Source organism: Electrophorus electricus, chromosome 3 (assembly GCF_041902795.1).
Source record: "Electrophorus electricus isolate QZ-2024a chromosome 3, ASM4190279v1, whole genome shotgun sequence".
In the NCBI taxonomy this organism is placed as follows: domain Eukaryota; kingdom Metazoa; phylum Chordata; class Actinopteri; order Gymnotiformes; family Gymnotidae; genus Electrophorus; species Electrophorus electricus.
Genome location: NC_137499.1, coordinates 25,138,577 through 25,160,214, shown reverse-complemented (window position 1 = coordinate 25,160,214; position 21,638 = coordinate 25,138,577). Strand labels below are relative to the sequence as shown.

The window sequence follows — 21,638 nt, the reverse complement described above, 5'->3', positions numbered from 1 at the left end:
GTGGGATTCAGTTGTTATGGCTTCATCATCCAGACGGGATTTTTAATGTGTGGGGTTACAGTTGGAGCTACTGCGATGTTATATGGAAGTTAAAATACTCAAATGGAGAGGCACATAGTTTAGTGCTCTGCAATACTTATCCTCTTTAATGCAGATTCTCTGTCACAGTGAGCATAGACCTGCTGTCACATGTAAGCGAATACTAGAATGGCATGAACAGCATATAATAGCCTGCCTCTTGTGTCGATATGTATATGATGTATGCTGTGTATGCAAGATAATTTGGATGGCAAGTATGGAGCGTAATCCAGATATATAAATGTCTGTGAAATGCCTATGGAAAAGAACAAAATTTGGTTGCTGATATTGGTTCATGTAAAAGAATGGTTTTACCTGTTTCCTTGTTTCAGTGCTACAGAGGTCATTGTTAATAAATGATAATTAGGCTAATATTTAACAAAGCCAGGGTATGATAGCTTATTGTGATTGTTTGTCTGTTTTTGTTCATGCAGTGAGGGTGGTACTGCCATATACCGTAAAACCACTGACCCATTTAAAGTAAGCCTCCAGAAGTAAGCTGTCCCTGAGCCTTGACTGTTACACACTGCTGCTATATATACAACATACGTGACAAATGGCAGCTTCAGCTGTGTGCTATTAAAAGCACACAAAATCCCTGTGCACTGGCTGGTGGAGCTGCTGTTTCATAGCTGGAGGAGGACCTAGTGGGTAAGATTCCAATCACTGATACCTTCAACACAGGACAAACAAGCTGAAACTCTCGCATCAAGATCACACATCTAACTTATGCTTTCTGTAAGTTGCACAGAGCAAATTATTTCTGCAGTATGTTGGTGCATCTGTGCATTGTTATGTTCCAGTCAAGTTGCATGTTGGGCTATGCTGGAATGGAAGTTTTCTGTCTCCTTTGCTATCAAAGGCAAATAAGGTTATTGTGGCACTGCTTGCAAAGTGTTATGCTTCATTCTGCCCATTATTGCTGGAAACTATTTTGTTTGTGTCTCAGTGGAAGTAAATTAATATCTGGAATTTGCAGTTTGGAATATATATGGAATATATTTGGAAGAATATATTTAGCACATTTCTAAACACAAAAACTGTACATGGTGTGGATACGCTTGGGGTGAGGAGAGTTCATACACATGCTCTTGTGAGACATATTCCACGGTATTACTGGATATCAAACAAGGTACTATGGTTTGCAGTTTGTGTAGTTTAGAAAGTAAATGTATACACTTCATGCATGTATATAAATCTGTCCTCCACAGATTCCAACATTTAGAGTTCTTAATCTTGTTTCAATTTACCACTGTACTGAATCTTTGTAAATATGCTGCATTTCTTTTATTCTGTTTTCATTACAAAAATTATGGATTTGACTAATGACTGATGACTGATACTATTCTCTGTAGATAATGAAGATTTAAATTTTCCAACACTATGGATCTGGAAAACAGTGTGGTAGGAATCCGATGAATTTATGCAATGGCGCACTGAAACATTGATATGATCCATAGTAGCATTTCAGAGAGTTTTTAGAGTGTTTTTTCACATTCTGTTGTGTCATATCTTGCAGAAGACAGGCATGAGCACAGTTTTGCTGGTGCCTGCTGTGGCAGTGATCACAGCCGGAATATTTTATCTGTACGGTGCGATACTCCAACTTCTGAGCAAAGCAACCGTTCGAAACAAAGTAGTACTGATAACAGATTCGTTATCAGCACTTGGCAAAGGTAATTCCTTTTTTTATTTGCATTTTTGAGAGTGCGTTTTTGGGACTGCAACTCATTTTTAGCAGGATTCTTTTTCGCTGGCCCTATGCTGTTCCTCTGTCTTTTTTAGAGTGCGCCAAGCTCTTCCACAGGGGAGGTGCCCGGCTGATCCTTTGTGGGAAGAACTGGGAAAAGTTGGAGTCACTTTCAGAGCAGCTGATGAATGGCTCTGACCGTACTTTAGTAAGTAATAGTTGGTTCTGATAGTTTGACCCCAATTCAAGAGTTGGTAATTCCACTAGTACAAATGTGGAAGTAGAGTCATTAGCGTTACAGCCCTACAGCCTTGGTCTGTATAATGACTAAACCAGAGTATTACTTAGCAATTAACTTGCCCCTTGTGGTAATAAAGACCTATACAGTAATGTAGACATCACTAAGTCTACAACATGTCCACATGCTCAGCTTTAAAATATTGAAGTAATAATCTGTTGAATCTATCTGTTCAATCAAATATTCCCAGACATTCCCACCAAAGCTAATGGAGTTAGACTTCAGTGACGTGGAGACAATGCCTGACGTGGTGTCAGATGTGCTGGATGCCTATGGCTGCCTGGATGTGCTTATCTTCAACAGCAGTGTGAAAGTGAAGGCACCCGTGCAGTCCCTGTCTCTGGAGCTGGACAAGACGGTCATGGACGCCAACTATTTTGGGCCCATCACACTGGCCAAAGGCATGATATGAGCTCCAAGAACAGATCTTGCATCATCTGCATCACATTGGCCACGTATGTTGATTAAGACCAGGGTTCCCTTCTGTAACATGTCTTCTGATCCCAGGAGTCCTGCCCTCTATGATATCCAGAAGGGCTGGTCACATGGTTCTGGTGAACAGCATCCAGGGGAAACTGGCTGTGCCTTTCCGCACCAGTTGTGAGTTTGGCTAACACTCTCCAGTATGATTGCTTCATTTTCACTTTCTCTGTCACATACTGTCTGGATCCCAAAAGCTCTTCCTTTTCATTGCAGTGTTCTGATTAGTGTAAACTGAGATGCAATAATTAAGAAACAATAAAGAGAGCCTTTAGTAGAACTTTATGATATTTAGCATACAAATCTTGGATACTGAACCTCAAAAGTAACTGTAAAACCACTGCAAGCATTGGTTTAGGTAAAGCATAGCATTTATGTAATTATTAGGTAATTATAATGTTTTTTCAAATGTTTCAGAATAAGAGTGTTTTAGTCCTTACAGTGTGAATGGCACTGCATGGTTAAAGCAAAGATGATTTGCATTCTTTGTCTGGGACACCTATCCTTTCAGATGCTGCCTCAAAACATGCGATCCAGGCCTTCTTCGACTGCCTGAGGGCTGAAGTCCAGGAGTACGGCATCTCCATTAGCACCGTCAGCCACACCTTCATTAAAGCCACGACCTCACCCCACCCGACCCCGAAAACAAACTCTATCTGGTCTGGTAAGTCCACTTCACCATCAAGTTATAACACTAAAAACACCTGATTCACCCTTTACCTGAATTACCCTTCACTTAATTTACCCTTTTGATTTGTGTGTGGTCCGTTCTCCCATTCCATCACCCTTACCCCTTCCCGACGTGCCCACTTGGGTCAAATGGGTCCTCCTTGGACACTCCAGCCTTCACCAGACAGAAACATCATGGCATTTCACCGGAGGAGATGGCCAGTGAACTTCTGAAAACTCTGAGCAGCAAAAAGAGTGAGGTCATCATGGCACACTCTGTCTCTAAAGCAGCCATCTATGCCAGGTCTCTCCTCCCCAACTTCTTCTTCTCTGTAATGGCTGCAGGAGTGAGGAGTGGTACACCTACTAAGTATGAGCACTGAGGGAAAATTGCCTTGTTTGAAAGTTTTGAGAACAAATTGTATTTGTCATAATAATTTGCTGAAATTTGTACAAATTGTGGTACAATTATAATGATTCAGTGGACAGTTTAATTTGTACAATTCCCAGTTATTGTATTTTTAATACAAAGACCTGTTGGTAAGTCAGATTTAAAAAGTAGAATAAGGTACTACAATTCCCTTTGTATAAAATTGATTATATCAGAGATCATTAAAACCTTGAAAATAATAAATCAACGCTTGATCATTTTGCATTATACACGTTTTTTGTTTGATTGAGAACGTTTTTGGCAGGGGAACATAACTCGCGGCTCGAAGTCCACACGGCTACTGTCTCAAATAAATAACAAAATGATGTATGAGTTCAATATACCACAAATTCAATGAGACGTTCACATTTAATAAAAAAGCGAAAGAGTGCCACCTAGTGATTACTTTCAATCATTTGAATCGTTCTCCAACCTATTCCCATGGTTTTCTCTTGATTGTCTGTCGCCAAAACCCGAGGCAACATAAAACCGAAACACAACGGTTATAAGCAGAACCTTATTTTAAAGCTTGTCTTCTCAATCAAAGAACCAAGTACGAGTAAAAAGAAATGAAATGAGAAAAAGAATAGAAAACGAAATGAAAATGAACCTTTTTGCAGCCCAGTTAGGGAAAGGGAATTTGACACATTTTCCAACATCCCGAGCAGCGTTTTCCAACATACAGCCGATACAGCTGTCTGCTTGAAGAGAAATTCATGACATGAACAGGCTGCATTAAAACTAGCAGATTCTCAGTAGGTACTAAAACAGTATCTGGTGAATCACAGCTCTGCAACACTGCACTGAGAAGTTTAGTTTTAGTTTTACCAGGAACAGTTTCCAAATCTATATGTAAATGCAGGTTTATATATATATATATATATATATATATATATATATATATATATATATATATATATATATATATATATATATATATGAACAAATGCTTCTCCTAATGAAGCTGAATAAACGAAAATATTTGTAATACTTTGATGCAAGATATTTCTTGTAAGTAACTAAGTAACTAATGTTATATAATATTTTTGTAGTGTACTATATGATAATAATTGCGTGGAGAAGTCTATAAACCTGTAATGTAAATATTTGTGTCTCTCTGTTGTGTGTGTGTGTGTGTGTGTGTGTGTGTGTGTGTGTGTGTGTGTGTGTGTGTGAAACAAACCCTTGTTAAAAATAAGTTATGCGCCCCTGATTTGTGAAGTTACTACGCCACCTGGTGGCAGTTTGCTTAATTTATTTGAACGTTCTCGTGAATGTGCTTCTAGAAGACGGCGAAAGCCTACTCAAGGTCAGGTGTTAAATTACATTCACGAGCTAACTTCCTACATACAAATATGGGACTGCACAGACCGCTGTCGCAAAACAACTTTTGTATATGCATTCTTTCGCTAATACAATTTAGAATGTCGAAGTCTCCTTTTTGTGCTTTGAACAACGAACCATATCGCGTGATTCACGACAGACAACGGCGGTGTTTCACCGTCAGACTGGAACACGAAGGTGACCTGAATTATTATATATGTATTTTTTGTGGACGTCTCGTAGACACTCATAGTAAAATAAATCTATTTTAAAATCGCCATTTTCCCTCATTGCTTGTGATCTTCTGCAGGTACCGTGGACAGCGCGATGCTAAAATACACGTATAAGAACGACGGTCACGTTCACTTACTGTCAACTGTGGTTCCAGGGCCCTTCAGAGGTAAAGGTGTAGCAGCACATCTAGCAAAGGTGAAGTCTATTTTAGTTAAGGTTTAACTATTTCTCACTTGTCCAGTGATCCTGGGGTATGGTTAAGTGTGAACCGTGTGTAAGTAAGCATCTCTTTCCCTTCCACAGGCAGCACTGGACTTTGTGATTGAAGAAAGATTAAAAGCCAGCATCTCATGTTGGTATATTAAAAAATATGTGGATGAGAATCCACTTCATAGATACCAAGAACACACTGAAGATTAGTTTTACATAGAGTTGAACACACTGAAGATTAGTTTTACATAGAGTTGAACACACTGAAGATTGGTTTTACATACAGTTGAACACACTGAAGATTAGTTTTATATAGAGTTGCCAGGCATCCGCTTTTAGGCCTGCTTTTTTGTTCCCCGTCCTCTCTGGCTGTATGCCTGGGCAGACACCTACCTGTCATCCTGAATTGCTGGTTGCTTTTCATTGATCAATATTATTTTGGCATGTTACTGGGTCACATACATGTCAAAGCAAATACATTGTATCTCGTTGGTTTAACAGATTCAGTTCTCAGTGGTCAGCACATGCTTTCCTATTGGAGAATGGAAAAGATGTCACTGCACACTATGTAAATACTACAAGTAGGTGCTAAGTTTGGTGAGTAAAATATGTATGTTACAGATTTCTAGATCAAGTCAAATTTATAGATCCCTAATGAGCGAGCCAGAGGCAACAGTGTCACAGGAAAATTCCATGGTCAGATTAAGGAAGAAACCTTGGGAAGGTCAAGACTCAAGAGGGAATCCACCCTCCTTGAATGGCCCAGCTAATAAACAGTCCATGCTTGATTACATTATCTTCAGTCCAAGTAGCCACTTCAGTATAGATGTGGGATTTATGGTTACGCATTGTGGGCATGTGACGTGTGATCAAGGGATGAAAACCACAGACAAAAGTATCTGTCCGAAAATCAGACAACTTTTAAGGTCCCTGCAGAAAATGTCGAATATAAGTGTAGCCACAAACTCTGTGCTACTCAGGTCATGGGGTGGGTGGAAAGCCACTCCACGAAGCCCCTCCACTCATTTCATTTTACTCTCATATATCTCGTGTGGGGTCGTTAATGATGCCAACTAGCAGATATTTAAGGAAACAATGTAAGGAGCTATGCAAACTTTGCCTTAATACTAATCCCAGTCTTCAGAACTAACATTAACCCTAACCTGGATTAAAATGGCATAAACATCATTTGCTTATTGTTTGAAAGTGATACGTGTTCATATGTGTATATAAATATAGATGGGGTGCCTTTTTAAACAGAAGTAATCCCAGTCATGGTATAAGTGTTACTATGAATAAAAATAAGTCTTTGTCCAAAAAGCCCTACAAATACAAATTCATTTATTCCATTAAACTATAATCTATAGTCTTGCAGCCATAATAAATAATTAATTAATGCATTAATTAATTTATCAGCATTAATTAATCAGCATTAACATAATATTATAATTTTTATAGTTTGTAGATGCCATGCTTGGGGATTTTCACACACAGACCATTCACATATATTCCACATTCACATAAATTCCCACTGTTTTCTTCATGGCATTGGTGCTGTCCTGGTCTTAAGCTCCTCCCCTTCCCCTGCACCCCAGTCCCCCAGGAGGCTTCCATTGAGAGTACACTATGTGGAAATTGGCTGCCAATTCTCATCAGTGTGTGAGTGATTGTAAAAGCTAATATATATCTGTAAAATGTCCTTGACTATTAGAAAGGTGCTATATAAATGTAAATATTAATAATAATAATCACCATCATCATCATTGTAGCTTGTGTGTTCGGTGACGGCAGGACCTCAAAGTGCATTAACATACCCATTATGTTGTACAAATAACAGCTTATAAAGACTCTACATTTTATCTGATATACCAGTCATGACTGATGCAGTTACATCAATTCACATAAATGTCATAGTAAATTTAAGCATTGCCATGAAATAATTAATTATAAGTGTTGTCAGCACTGCTGATTAGGAATCGTTTTTGCAAAGAAGATAATGTAGGTAAAGTTTTACTATTACTCCCAGCATTTTAAAAAAATAAATACATCACCCCAAAACTGCTGCTGTGTCTGGCATGAGTATGGCACTGACCGGTGAGTACGGACCTGACCACTGACCACTGTACTGACCAGTAAGCACGGTACTGACCATTGAGTACTATACTGACTAGTCAGTGAGTATTGTACTAAACTGAGCACTTTATTGACCAGTGAGTATAGTATTGACCAGTGAGTATGGTACTGACCAGAGAGCATGATACTGGCCAGTTATGGTACTGACCAGTGAGCATAGTACCAAGCAGTAAGTATGGTACTGACCACCTGCTCCTAGTGATTATTCCTTATTGGCAGCATTAGCATTTTTGGGTGAAGTATGCCTGTAATTATTTATATTCTCACTAGGTTCCCATTCTGTAGCTTCAAAATTCTTATTAAAATTCTAGAGTCACTAAGAGGCAGGGCCTTTTCTGACTCTTGCCCTCCGGACCCACTGTCCTGCGTTAGGAACTCTCACGGAAGCCCTCACAGGCGTTCGAGCTGATGGAACGCCGACTCTTATGATGGAATGCTGTGGAACCATCCATAGTGAGGACTTGGGAACTTTTCCGGCTTGGATCTCGTCCACAAAGGTCTCCACCTTGTCAAATTTCTCTGTGAGTTTTGCCAGGTTCTCCTTCAAAGTGTTGAACTGCTTGTAGAGATCACTCAATGCTTCAGACAGTGGCTGTATCCTAAACATATCGTTGCAGAAATGGCAAAATGTAAAAACTTCTACAGTTGTAGGTACCATGCCATGTCATGTCAGGGGCTACATAAGTCAGAGTATACAGTTTTCTTTCTCATGGGCATGGCAACATTAGTTTAATAAGACTTTATCAACTGGTAGCATGTCTGCGACATACATATCCACATGACACACACACAAACACACTGCTATTTTCTGCATGAACTATTTACATGCAAGAAACTATCCACAGGACAAAAAGGTCTACTGGCCCTGGTAAAGCAGTCCATCAACATAACTTCACTGTATCCATGAGAAAGTATTGAGTCTAATTTTGCTGAATAAACAGTTGACTCCTAGCAAACCATGGATACACTTTCTTACTTGATTAAACAGCTAATAAACAGACACCATACTACTAAAATAGGGCTGACATGCTTTCATTGTTTCATTGTGTTTTCACTGTTAATTCTGCTGTACAACCAGTCACTTACCGGACATATTCAGGTAAGACAGATGCATAGTCATTGACTAGCAGATCCTTCACCTGGTACATAATAGCATATTTCCAGTTGTCCAGGACCTGGGTCAGGTTGGAGCAAACCTTGTTGTTTGCTTTGTCTGTAAAGAGTGAGCAGGTCAATGTCTGAACTTAGCTGCTGGCTATTCAAGCCAACTATACCAACCATTTTCAGTTTCAGTACATGATTAATCACACTGAACTTTAAACTGGGGTTCAGTGACTACTAGCATGGCCAGCAGGATTTGTGACAGTCATTTCATCTGCTGCATTTTGTATAAATATACTATGAAATGGTTTTCTTATAACTGATCACTTTCGATAAGAAAACGAAGCTACACATCTGCTGCTTAATGAACAACTACAGAAAAGTGCTGTTTTAGACCTCGCCCAGAACTTTAAAACACTCCTGCTGCACCACATTAGAGTCCGAGTGTGGCACCGAAGCATTGCAGAACACAGGAGTGAGAGATGCTACAGAATGCTTCAACATGCCATCCTAGCTGACTGCCCAACTGTTACGTGTGTCACAAGAGCTTTTACCTCTATGCTCCAGTGTTTCCTGGCTCCACCTTTTCTGAGCAGCACACAGTGAGACCAGCGTCAGCAGAGCCAGAGCCTTCCTTATCTCCATAGTCATCGTCGCTAGCAAAACAACAATGATGTCATTTAACATCTCACACATGCAGTCAGAACAAACTCTATAGCTACTGATCTAAACAGCCTAGAGAGAAAAGGAGCTTTCATGCTGGATTTTCTGACCAAACACTGTAAAGGGAGTCTGATAAAGAAGTTCGGTGATTTGTCTTGTAATCAGATATCTGGAGCTCATTTCTGTGCGATGCACTAGTATCATAGATTTTTTTTCTGCAGAATTCTTGAAGCATGTGTTGGACTCTCTGTAAACCTGCCTTATCAGCTTAATCATATAGTTATCCCTGTTAGTACTATAATCAGACAACGGGTTGCAATCAAATACCTGGCTGTTGATTGGTTTGTGTTCCTCTGGTTCCTGATATCCAAGCCTTAGACTGATCCAGCTGTGTGGTTACATTGAGGAAACATGTCAAGTCTACTGCCTTATATCAGTATCCAAAGCCACAGAAGCCAAAGCCATCCCTCAGTCTGCTCCCGCCTCTAGAGAGAGAGAGAGAGAGAGAGAGAGAGAGAGAGACATAGAGAGAGAAACAGATAGTTACAGAGAGAGGGACAAGAGACAGGTAGAGAGGGACAAAGAGAGAGAAAAAGAGAAACAGAGGGACAGAGAGAAACAGAAGGATAGAGAGAAAAACAGAGAGACTGAAAAACAAGTTAGACAGTGAACAGAGAGAGAGAAAGTGAAAAGTTGGGGTTTAAAATACTGATGCAGAATTACAGAATGCAGAATTGTGCATACTGTGTAGATACTACAATGTATTGTTTTAGGTTAACAGAAATCTATAAGCAGTCAAATTAAAATACAAATTAAGATTAAAATATAAATCTGGTTTAAATGAATTTATAGTCACAAAAAATCTTGTTTATAACATATCTAAGACGTTACCCAATCATTAGTCATTCATGTTTTAAGTTATTGGTCAAACTTCAAAATTTATAATGAGCAAAGTAAGCATTGAGATAGTTGGCCATTCAAGTGGTGAGGCTGTTGTTTAATGGTTCCACACTGTGCCTCATTACTCTTGTCAGCAGCATTGCTGCAACCTGCCCAAAAATATCTCCCCATTGCCTGGAGGTGGGGCCTAGCCAAGTAACCCAACCAAGAACGTCTCACCGCTGGCTGGAGGTGGGGCCTGACTGACTAATTCAACCAAGAACAATTCACTGGTGGCTGCAGGCGGGGCCTGACTGACTAACTCACCCAAAAACGTCTTACCGCTGGCTGGAGGCAGAGCCTGACTGACTAAGCCACCCCAGAATGTCTCACCATTGGAGACACACCTCTCTCGGCAGCTCCCCGAGATACGGCGCCGCTCCAGGGCAGAGGCGTCTGAAGTAACAGCTTTGCTCCAGCGTGGCATTCTTGTTTCCCACTGTAATGGTCTGCTGAACATCTGGACTCTTTGAAGCAGCCACCACCACACTCCGTAACGAAGGCAACCAAGAGCTATGGTAAACCAAGACCTATGCACCCCTCACGTGCTCTGCAGCCACATCAAAATATATAATCAGGATATTTTTATTCAGGCAGTCGAAAGAGCAATAGGTTACATCGATGTCTGGCCTGGATTAAAACGCATGTGCTAGACAGACGGGACCTGGACAGTTCATGAAGAAGAGACTGAATGGCTGAGTGTAGAGCTGTTATAGAGGGGGGGAGGGGTGTGTATTTTGTATGTGTATATTTTGCCCAAGTGCTTGGCACATTATACTGTGTTTGGGTGTATTAATGGCACCATTCATATTAATGATTGATTTTTTGGCATCTCATATAGTGAAGACTCAATTTGTTGGCACAAGAAACATGATTCATAAAGTGAAGCTGAAATAGAAACAAGTGTTTTGCTTTGAAACAGGTTCCGCTTGGCTTTGTACAGATGTGTACTTTTGGAGCCTAAATTACGTAATGTTAATGCTCTGAACGTGCATTGGATCTGTTCTGGATGCTATTAATCCCACAGGAGGTGAGCTGTAGAAAAGATTTGTGAAAAACCATTGTGCTTATGCAATTCAGCACAGGAAATAACATTTCCAGTTGTTGTTTTATTCGAAAAAAAGAAACATTCTAAAAACATTCCGTTTTTTCTCTGTTATAAATATATTATAGTAATTTATTTCAAGGATCCATAAAACTGCAAGTTTTCAGTGTCTTGGCAGCTCAACAACAGGCAAATATTCCAGTACAAAATTTACTTAAACACTTTAAAATTTGTTTTAAAACCAGATGTCTGGCACCATTTAAAACTTGATAAAGTTGTTTTAATGATGTAATCCAATCAAACTTTATAATCAGGCAAGGTGTATTAGACAAAATAAAATCTCATTGTCAGTGTCACAAAAGTCAGTTTTCCTGTAATTCTGATCTCATCACCACGTCCTAATTTTGGGTTCTTGGCTCAAAAATGTTAGTGTTTCTAAGTAGTGTTGCTAAGGTGATAGAAACAAGTTTACATGCAGCTGCAGCTAAATGACCTCCACTAGCATCTAGTGTGGCAAACACAAGTGTTGTTGATGGAGCTGCTCCTGTTGTCAACTTTGAAAGCAGTAATGGAAAACATGGAACTTTTGGCAACACATAGCCATAACTCACACATTACAGGATAAGCCATGATGTAACACAATAAACTGAACCCAGACGCTCGCAGATAAGAGCAGACAAATTAGATTTATTCAGACAGGGATAATCCAGCACCATAGTAGCTAAACACGTGTAGGTCAGAATCTAGAGGGTACCCCAAAAAAATGGGACAAGCACAGGGGAAATGAGATATTAGTCCAAAGTATACGAAACCAAAGAGCAGTCAGAGAAAGTGAACAAACTGGAGTGAGAACAGGCAGAGACATTGACCAGAAGTTAAAACAGGTCAGTAACCAGAGAGAAACACAGGAAACATTCAGTACACATGGACAATACATGGCACTACTGCACAGTGGGTAAGTGGAAACAGAAACAGACAGGTTAAATAGGCAGACACAAATAGGGAACAGATGGAAATATTCAATAATCAGGGGATGCAGATTGAAGGAGTTGGCTGCAACTGGTCAAAACAGGTAGAGTAATGAAGCTGATGGGGAAGGTAGTCAAAGGCAGGGAGTGACATGACTCAGCGTTACAGGCGTGAGAAAAAATATTAGGGGACACATTATGTGATAAAGTACAGTATGAAGAATGACCTTAATGACAGGCTATAAAACTAGCAAACAGTTGTAATCTCATTTAAGTCTAACAAGACAGAAGATGACAGGGATGATGTAGAATGGCTTACAAATATAAAGCCTAAAGTGAATTTATAAGAATATAAATAACATTGCATTTGGCTTGATTTGGCTGACTAGCCACTCAGCTGTATAAAAGTTGTACAGATATAAACAATGGCAAAACACAGGATATGGGTTTATGTGTGAAGGTGATCTCCTAAATCCTTAAAGGACCAAAGCTATGTAGAGTTTGAGGAATAAATGAGCCAGTGTAACTGTGAAGACTAAGTGATAAGACATATACCTAAAGAAGGGTTTACAAATGATGAAAAGGATGCAGTATCTACATTTACATTTATGGCATTTAGCTGACGTTTTTATCCAAAGCGACTTACAATTATAACTGAGTACAACCTGATCAATTGAGGGTTAAGAGCCTTGCTCAGGGGCAACTTGGCAGTGTTGAGGTTTGAACCAGCAACCTTCCGATTACAAGTATCTAGAGTTATAATCAGTGATAAAGAAGATGTAGAATCTACCAGCATTTTTATGGGCCTGATAATGTCATTGTTATTGTTTAGAGTTAATGCTTATTCAAGACTGAATGCCAACTGAATACCTGTATCTGGATACTATATCTGTAACTGGGCCCTGTATCTACAAACTGTTTCCTGGTATCTGAGTATGGTATCTGTATCTTGGTCCTCTGTCTATCTGGATAGTAAATTTGTATCCAGGTACTCTTCTCTTTATCTGAGAGCATGACTCTTAATTAGTCCACGTGACCTGTATAAACTGTGAATGATCTCAGAGATATGTGCACAAGACACGACTCCTGTATGTGTTTATCCATTTTGAGGCAGACTATCTCTTATTCCAGGATGTTCATCCAATCTAGAAATCACACTGGACATTAATCATCCTAACTCAAGGTAACAGTACAGTGCCTGTTATTTCAGTTGATGTCTAATTTTCTGGCGAGGAGTCTCACACCTGAGGCAGAACTGGAGAGGAGCTCTGGGTGAAGAATGATCTAACACAGAGGGCCAGGGCCAAACCCAGGGGTCATGGCTCTCACACCATAGTTTCTTACCCCAATGTCCACCCTAGTCCCGCCCACACCAGGCTCAACAAGGTTCCCACTGGGCTAGGGGTTCTCCACAGAGCAGATCGGCCCAGGACCCTGGAAAGGATGACGGCATACTCAAGCTGCGGATGCCAGCGAGAAGGAAAATCAGCTCCACGTCCACAGTTTTGCAGTTAGCTGTCTCTCCATTCTCCAACGTAGAAGGTTCAGCAGGAGTAAAGATCTCTGTATTAGTCCTGTAATCCCCCTTTTTCCATGGAGAGATTACCCGAAAAAGGTTCTAACTGCAGAAACTACAGAGATGGTTTGTATGTGCTAAGATTCAATTTGTTCCAAGTCATCAAGTCTGTCCCATCGGCTCAAAACCATGTTTGAATAAGAAATAAGAAAAAAAGAAGTTAGACCTTTATAGAAGAAATCATTAATGTGTGGGAGAAGTGATAACAGTGATAATACCAATAGAGGAGCTTGATGTGCATTCTCCACACAGACACTATTAAATCGGACATAGTCCTATTGAACTGGTTTTATGATCCATAATTAAGATCATGGTTAACAAGGAACCAAAACATGGCCTGAATGTAGCAGTAAAGTGATACCATTCAAAAATCACAATTAGTCTTATGGTAATTAACATTACTATAGTTAGTCTTACTGTAATTAGCACTATATTCTGACCTCATTATGGACTTGTTATTTAGCTGATGAGGTGTGTGGTAAGCATATGCAAGGCAGGAGTCATCTGCTACATGACAGCAACTCAACAGGGCAGTAGACCATATCAAATCTTAAAGAGAATTGCATGAATAATTTGGTGATAGTGCAAAGAATGCCTTGGTACAGAGGAAAGCACCCTAAGCTTGAGCACAAGAAAGTGAAAGAAAAATGTGGAGATTTTATTTCAGCGCCAGCAACATAAAAAAGGCTCTGAATTACGAGGAGATGAGAGACGTTCCAGACCCTGAGCTTCAGTGCAGGAAGTTCACACTCCTCTGGAGAGGCAGGTGAACTAATTACTGTCAGATTGATTCTCTCCTTTTTTCCTCTCTCTGTCTATGTATTGGGGTGTGTGTGTGTGTGTGTGTGTGTGCTTGCATATGCATGTATTCAAGATAGTAAAAGACATATGCAAAGCTTTGCTGTGAGTTCTTCTATTTTTTCCTGTGGAAAAAAAAGGAATGTTAAATAGTTATTCCATGGAATGTACATAATGAATATTTTTGGCATATTTCTCGCAGTTTAGCACCTGACCTGGTGCGTCAGTGAAGTGAATCAAGGTTAATATGATCAAATTACTCTGCTACTTTGCCAGAAGCAGCATGTGGATTTCATTTGTGTGAGTAAAACGGGGAGGGGGGGGATGGTAGCTTTCCACACAAAAGCCAAATTAACTGTGTAATTCTGTTTTTTTGACTGATAAAATCATGCTCTTGATGTGTGTATTCCCTAAATATTTTCGAAAGGTAGTGAAGTTCACTAAAGTCCTACTTGGAATGTGTGAATGAGGTACCCACTAAAGGAATGAGGCCACACCAACATCACGCTCTTATAGGGCAGACTGCAGGTGTTACTGTAAAAAGCTTTAATTAGTGGAACTGGTGTTAATTTTAAAAGGCCGGATCTTAATTTTAATTTAAAAGATGAGGACAGAGCTTAATTTTTAAAGATTAGGACTTTATCTTTTAAACATTAGGAGTTTTGTTATAAAAGTTTAGAACTGAGGTATATTTTTAAAAGGTTATTACTGAGTTTTATTTTGAATGATTAGGTGTCAGTTTTGTCCTAAAGGTTATGACTGAGTTTCATTTTAAAAGGTTAGGTTTGAGTTTTATTTTAAATGGTTACAAATGAGTTATGTTTTTAAATGTTATGACTTTTATTTTAAAGATTAGTACAGAGTTTTGCTTCAAAACGTTAGAACTAACGGCAACACCGCTATGTTTATTTACTTCCTGATTTTGTTTCCATTACTTGTTATTGCCTTCACATGTATCTTGTTAGCTAAATCTTTGTATTTAAACCCCATGTTTGTATTCAGTCTTCACAAAGTCTCGTCCACTTGTGTTATGTTTCTGAGCTGTTTGTTATCGTGTCTATTTCTTCTGGTTTATTGGATCACCGCATGTTTCATTGGCTTACCCTATTTGCCTGTTCCCTGTCTGTTCTGGTTGCTTCATGGACTGCTCTTCTGGATTTTGACCTGCACAAGTATATTTGGATTACGACTGTGGACTAATTGTATTCTCCATTAAACTGCATTCACCATACTGCGTGTGACTCCATCTCTGTTCACACTCAGAACATTACAACTAAGAACTGTCAAACACAGACAGCCTTTACTGCATGCCTGAGCTCATGGCTCTGTGTCTGAGTGTAGTTCATGGATATTTTTTGTTGCTGGTTCATTTTCTAGTGTTCCTTTGTGGACACTTTGACAGTGCTGTCAAATTTAACCTTGTATTTACCAAGATGTTTTACACCTCACATGACCATTCATGCCTCTTATCCAAACCTACATACAATTATGGACAGAAGGACAGAAGAAGGACACTTAAGAGGGTTCAGGGGTTCTGACTATATGATGAATGCTTCATATGGTGCAGAGTCCATTTGCCTCAGTGCTGTTCAGCTGGGTGAAGAAGTGCTGTTCCTGTTGGAAGAGAATCCAGTCCTGCAAGTTCTGCTAATTTCATAGAGGATTCCTCTCAGCTCGGGGTGTGACAGATTTACTGGTGCGACTTCAGAGTTCATTGTTGTCTGGAATTTTACTCTCCACTGTTGCCAAAGTGGGCTGTACATCCAGAAGCTGATAAATCAGCACTGGTCTACTAACAGAGATGAAATATAGGATAAACTACAACACTTTTAACAATCTTAGCTTAACACATGACACTCTTAGCTCTTACAAAGTCAGGTCTTACAGAAATCTGAAATCTAGTCTCGGAGTCATTACCTTTACATTATTGCATAGTTTACAATAAGTCAGCCCTCAAGAAACATTTACCAATAACTAATGCACTCTAATTATTGAAACAGGTCTGATAATACATCATATTATTGAATGTTTTAATAGACTGAAAAATTCCTTGTTTTTGCTGAGATTCGCATCATATTGCACCTTGAATTCTTTGAAGCATTACAATGTGCATATTGTTACTCTGTAACACACTGTCATGCATTTTGTTAGATGGGTCTGCCCAACCTCTTTAGACCTTGTTATCACCACCACCAGGCTCATACACACACACACACACACACACACACACACACACACACTCTAATCCCAGCAGTGTGACTCTCACATGACGGGGCAGCATCCCTGCTTCCAGCTAAATGTTCTCCATTCAGTTCGGGTGCTGTGTTTGGGGCGTCTCTCGTGACTTTCTCTGCCTCTCTGCCTCTTTCTCACCTTTGCAGTTTGGCTCAATCTGCTGCGTTCCAAGCATCCATCGTGAACATATTTGCCTCTTTCTTGCTTGCCTTTGCAGTCAGCTGGCATCTCTCCCTAACCGCCTTAGTCGGTGAAGAGTCTCCAAACAATATGAGATGGGCCGTTTTTCACTTTCAAGGTTTCCTTTCCTATGGGAGCAGAGAACAAGCAAACAGGATGATGAGAGCAGACCACTCATACAAAGGGTAAGATATCTTCTGTCTCTGGTTATCAGCCAATGTTCTGCTTGGTTCGCTTCGGCCATCTTATCTTAAAGTTGAGGACGGTTACCTTATTCTTGCATAAGAATATAGAAATGAATCAAAGTGGGGTTGAAAGAAATGAATCATTAACGGTTGTTTTATTTTCTTCACATTGCCATGGGAACCTTCAGAAGGACACCTCTGCTCCTCCAAACCTGGACACAGATGACAGTACAGAGGGCAAAACTGAGTCAAGTTCCTCCAATCATAGGGAGCGAAGCAGACACCCCTCCTGGATGTTTCTCAGCCAGTCCACCCGCCACCACCAACCCTGCGGTCCCAGCGATTGCCTTCTGAAATACGTCCTGGTCACCACCAACCTGCTCTTCTGGGCACTGGGCCTGTGTGTCCTCGGCCTGGGGCTCTGGGGTCTGCTAGAGAAGGAGTCCCTCACCCAGGAGAGGCTCGAGAGCCTGGGCACGGACCCCATGTTGACACTGGCCACCAGTGGCCTGGCGCTCACCCTGTTGTGTCTGGTGGGCTGTGCTGGAGCCCTGCGGGAGAACAGCTGCCTAATGCGTACCTTCTGTACCGCCCTGCTCGCTGTGCTTGCTTCTCAGGTGCTGGCTATCATCGTGGCCTATGGCCTGCAAGATTGGATCACAGGCGTGCTGCGTGCCGCCATGCTAGGAGCCGTTGCCCGCTACCAGGACGACACAGACCTCAGGTTCATCATAGACGAGATTCAGGTGGGACTTCAATGCTGCGGGGCGGAAAACTATCAAGACTGGGAGATCAACAGGTGAGGCATTGGTGATTAAATATTGTATAAAATGGGAGTGGTGATTAAATATGGATTAAACAGAATATCAGAAACAGTCGACTGTGCGAGATGAGACTACAGCAGCACAAAACTGAACAGAAAAGAGCTGATGTAATGCACTGTCCTTCTTCCAGAAGGCAACACTCCAAGCCTTGTGTAACCATTTATGTAAGCTTCACACATTGTGAAAACAGTACCCTTAGTGCCCTGATTTCCTACTCTAATAAACTTTGATAGACAGCATAATGTTATGGAGCCATGACAATGTCAAAACTATAGGCCGCAAAAACACAAGATGAAAAACATAAATCTTCGGGTTTTAACATTTTGTCTTTTATCATTCTCAAATGTTTTCTTTCTCAAACCTATGCCAACTGTCTGCATTCCTCTTCGTCCACCATCCTTGTCTTCTGGAGAAGGCTTTTCATAGAGTGTGGTCAGTCACAAAACCAGGAGCCATCAATAGCATTTGCTGACAGAACTCCCATGAGCCAGACCCAAACTGTCAAAAGCACCCCCTTGTCAAAACTCCAGCACAAAGCAACCTAAAGTAATGTACTTGGCGCATGAGGACAACTGTCAAACCAAGAAACAAAAAACATTTGCGAATGGAAAAAGACCATATATTACGATAAACGTGCACACAATTATTCTATATGTGCTGGCTCGTGAGTCAGATATCTACACACGAGAAATATTCAAACTTTTTATACAGGCCTATAGGTTAATATTTTTAACACTTTTTGTTTTTGCACCCTCTAGTTTTAAAATCGTCATTGCTCCATAACATTATGCTGTCTATTAGATTGTATTAGAGTAGCAAACCATATAATGTAAACTTAATATAATGTAAACCCACAATGCGATCAGTCTTGTGTCTGAATGCTGTCCCATGTTTTGTGTCTGAAAGCCAGTCTCTTTTACCCCAACAGTTACTTCAACTGCACAGCCCCTGGCATGTGGGCGTGCAGCGTGCCCCCATCCTGCTGTGTGGACCCACTGGAGAACGGCAGCGTGTGGAACTCACAGTGTGGGGCGGGCGCCCGCCGGCTGGACGAACTCACTGCCCACAGGGTAGTCTTCCTGGGGGGCTGCCTGGGCGCTGTCTCCCGCTGGATAGAGCACCACTCCGGCCTCATAGGCACGGTGGCCATCACCCTGCTGGCACTCCAGATTCTCATGCTGCTCTTTACCGCAAGCCTGCTCAACAGGATCCAGTGGAACAAGGTCTCATTGGGCCACTGGACAGACCAACCTTAACATTATGGACACCTGTTAACTGCAAAACAAACGTTCCAGATTTCAGGACACTTTACTACTGGGGCAGTTTGTTATATTATTTAAAGGCTTTTACTGTACGTCATTATTATTTCTGCAGTTAGCCATGTATTCAGAGTACTACTCCCACTAAGTAATGTTAGGAACCCCAAGTGGTTATCTATGGTCAGGGGTGGTTAGTAACGGAACACATGCAATTGCGTAATCATGATAGGATAAAGATATCTATTTTGATAAGGTTACAGAAAAAGGCTGCAATTACATTACTGGTTCATTTTAAAAATATGTTAAGGATAACATTACAATGAAACAAGAATGACTCCTTTTTCTTTCTGATTTTTATTTATTCCCCTTTTAAATGTTTTTAATCGGCTGAATGGTTCCCGTGACAGCAGTAGCCTGCATTTATTTAAATGTGTAAAGTATGTACCATGTGTTTTTTCTTAGCCATGATGCATGTTTGGTATTTTTTTCCCATTTGCTTCCAATATGTAAATGGAACCAAATGTGTATTTGTGAGATCTTTCTGGTGAAGTTCATGTCTCTTTGCTTTCATTAACGCACAACACAGTTTGAGTGAAAATAGTTTTTTTTCCCACTATCAGCATGAGATTTGTTTTTCGTGAACACAATATGTTTCCTATGAGTCATAATGAAAAAACTTTCTTTTGTTTAGTTGACGATAAATCACATATTACTCGGATTACAATCAGATGAGCTTACTTTAACTACAGTAACCATACTTCCTTTTTTCCTCTTTTTGTGACTTAAATATGTGTGTGTCCGAGATTTCTAACATTTCTGAAATGTCCAGGATCTGGCTTTCCTTTCATGTTGACATTTCCTGTCTACTGTAGTCATACACTGTGGGGCTGTTTTGACCATTCGTTAAAGGTCCTGCCTTCTCGCAGCCAACAGCAACCTGCACCCAACCATTGGTCAGACTACTTCTGAGCGCACTTGTGTGTGTGTGTAGCTGCTTCACAGAAACATATGGCCAAACACGATACATGTTACTTTCTAGTTTACAGGCTATATGATTTTATGATGCCTGTCAGTGATGCTCTGAGAATTATTTTTTGTCCGTATACAGTATTCATGTCTCCTTCCGCTCAGACCCCATTACCTACACTTCGAATAAATGGCTTTTTAGGCCTGTAAATCTTAAAAAACAGTCATTAAAATAAATCTGAAAGAATTATAGAGGTGAATGTGAAGTTGCAAGAGTTTGCATGGAAAATCTGTATTAGACTTGATTCTCACATGTGGATGGATTTATGCCCTCTTACAACGTCATGTTCTAAAACGAATCGCACACAAACATCTAAAACAGATTGATCTTCGGGAAAGTATACGTGGCAGAACTACAGAACTACTGAAAAGTGTCTAGTAAAGTAGTGGATTTTTATGACAATTCATTTTCATTTATTCTGTGATCATAATATATATATATATATATATATATATATATGTTTTATTATTTATTTATTTGTTTGTTTTTTTACTATATTTATAGGTTTTTAAAAATGTAGCCTATTTTATTTATAAGGAACAGCTCTGACTGGAGAGGAATAAGATTATCTAGCCACAATCTTATTCCACTGTGTGTATAATACATACTACATTCACTGTGAACAAGCGAATGGTGCGATTTGTTTTGCTTTTATTTCTGCTTTTTCTTTTGGGTAAAAAAACATAATGGATAAGAATTCATCTTGAAGACTTTCATCCCACCAAATTCTGTTAAATTTGGTTACACATATATTTAGAGTATAGTATTAGAATGCAGAAATGATTAACTGCTCAGATAGGCTTGAAAATAAAGCAAAACCAAATCAGTGGAGCAGCTACATAGGGACCACTTGCATAAGTCCTCCCCTTCCCCTTCCTCGAAAGTGACACACATATGTCTGTATAAGGACTATCAAACAATGTTAAAACAAGAACCATTCTTGATTAATTGTATATCTAAACAGATTTAAAGGTTAGAAGAACCAGGTGAGAAATAAATCTTACTTTATGAAATTCTGAATAAAATAAGTGTTTAAACAAAAGCAGCTAAACCAGTAATGGGCTCACACACACACACACACACACACACACACACACACACACATCTGCATGTGGATCACACTCTGAGTGTGGTGTCCATGTCTGCTCTGATCCTGTTCCACTCCCACATCATCAGCTGTCTCACAGACTGAGCACTTTACACACACAAGCATGCAACCATATTGAGACCCATTCAGCTAATGCCCAAACAGTGTTCACACCTCCGTCTAAGATCAGATCCCTCCTCAGCACA

At 40.1% G+C, this 21,638-nt stretch overlaps 3 protein-coding genes and 1 long non-coding RNA gene across 8 annotated transcripts; 3 read left to right on the top strand and 1 right to left on the bottom strand.

Moving 5' to 3' along the window:
* Positions 1–20: 20 nt before the first annotated feature.
* On the top strand, positions 21–3,849 carry dhrs7ca (dehydrogenase/reductase (SDR family) member 7Ca). Of its 5 annotated transcripts, XM_027000301.3 has the most exons (10): positions 22–191; positions 513–816; positions 1,058–1,210; positions 1,434–1,482; positions 1,598–1,754; positions 1,864–1,976; positions 2,257–2,467; positions 2,574–2,666; positions 3,058–3,210; positions 3,390–3,849. In XM_027000301.3, the coding sequence occupies exons 4-10, from the start codon at positions 1,462–1,464 to the stop codon at positions 3,596–3,598; spliced, it is 957 nt and encodes a 318-aa protein (XP_026856102.2). In that variant the 5' UTR covers positions 22–191; positions 513–816; positions 1,058–1,210; positions 1,434–1,461; the 3' UTR covers positions 3,599–3,849. The 5 variants fall into 5 exon arrangements, with proteins under 5 accessions (XP_026856103.2, XP_026856102.2, XP_026856101.2 ...); XM_027000300.3 differs by lacking the exon at positions 1,058–1,210 and having other exon boundaries at positions 513–729; XM_027000298.3 differs by lacking the exon at positions 1,058–1,210.
* A 1,074-nt stretch (positions 3,850–4,923) lies between these two features.
* LOC113571392 (uncharacterized) lies at positions 4,924–6,600 on the top strand. Its single transcript, XR_014122696.1, has 3 exons — positions 4,924–5,166; positions 5,279–5,368; positions 5,506–6,600. It is a non-coding gene; the product is annotated as an uncharacterized LOC113571392 (long non-coding RNA).
* A 132-nt stretch (positions 6,601–6,732) lies between these two features.
* LOC118241268 (uncharacterized) lies at positions 6,733–9,788 on the bottom strand. The gene is made up of 4 exons (XM_035525740.2): positions 9,637–9,788; positions 9,201–9,302; positions 8,632–8,758; positions 6,733–8,144 (listed from the first exon to the last, which is right to left on the bottom strand). Exons 2-4 carry the CDS (start codon positions 9,295–9,297, stop codon positions 7,862–7,864), a joined length of 507 nt encoding a protein of 168 aa, XP_035381633.1. The 5' UTR covers positions 9,298–9,302; positions 9,637–9,788; the 3' UTR covers positions 6,733–7,861.
* A 686-nt stretch (positions 9,789–10,474) lies between these two features.
* tspan10 (tetraspanin 10) lies at positions 10,475–20,544 on the top strand. Its single transcript, XM_027000370.3, has 4 exons — positions 10,475–10,766; positions 17,088–17,235; positions 17,424–18,034; positions 18,988–20,544. The coding sequence occupies exons 2-4, from the start codon at positions 17,146–17,148 to the stop codon at positions 19,313–19,315; spliced, it is 1,029 nt and encodes a 342-aa protein (XP_026856171.2). The 5' UTR covers positions 10,475–10,766; positions 17,088–17,145; the 3' UTR covers positions 19,316–20,544.
* The last annotated feature ends 1,094 nt before the right edge of the window (positions 20,545–21,638 follow it).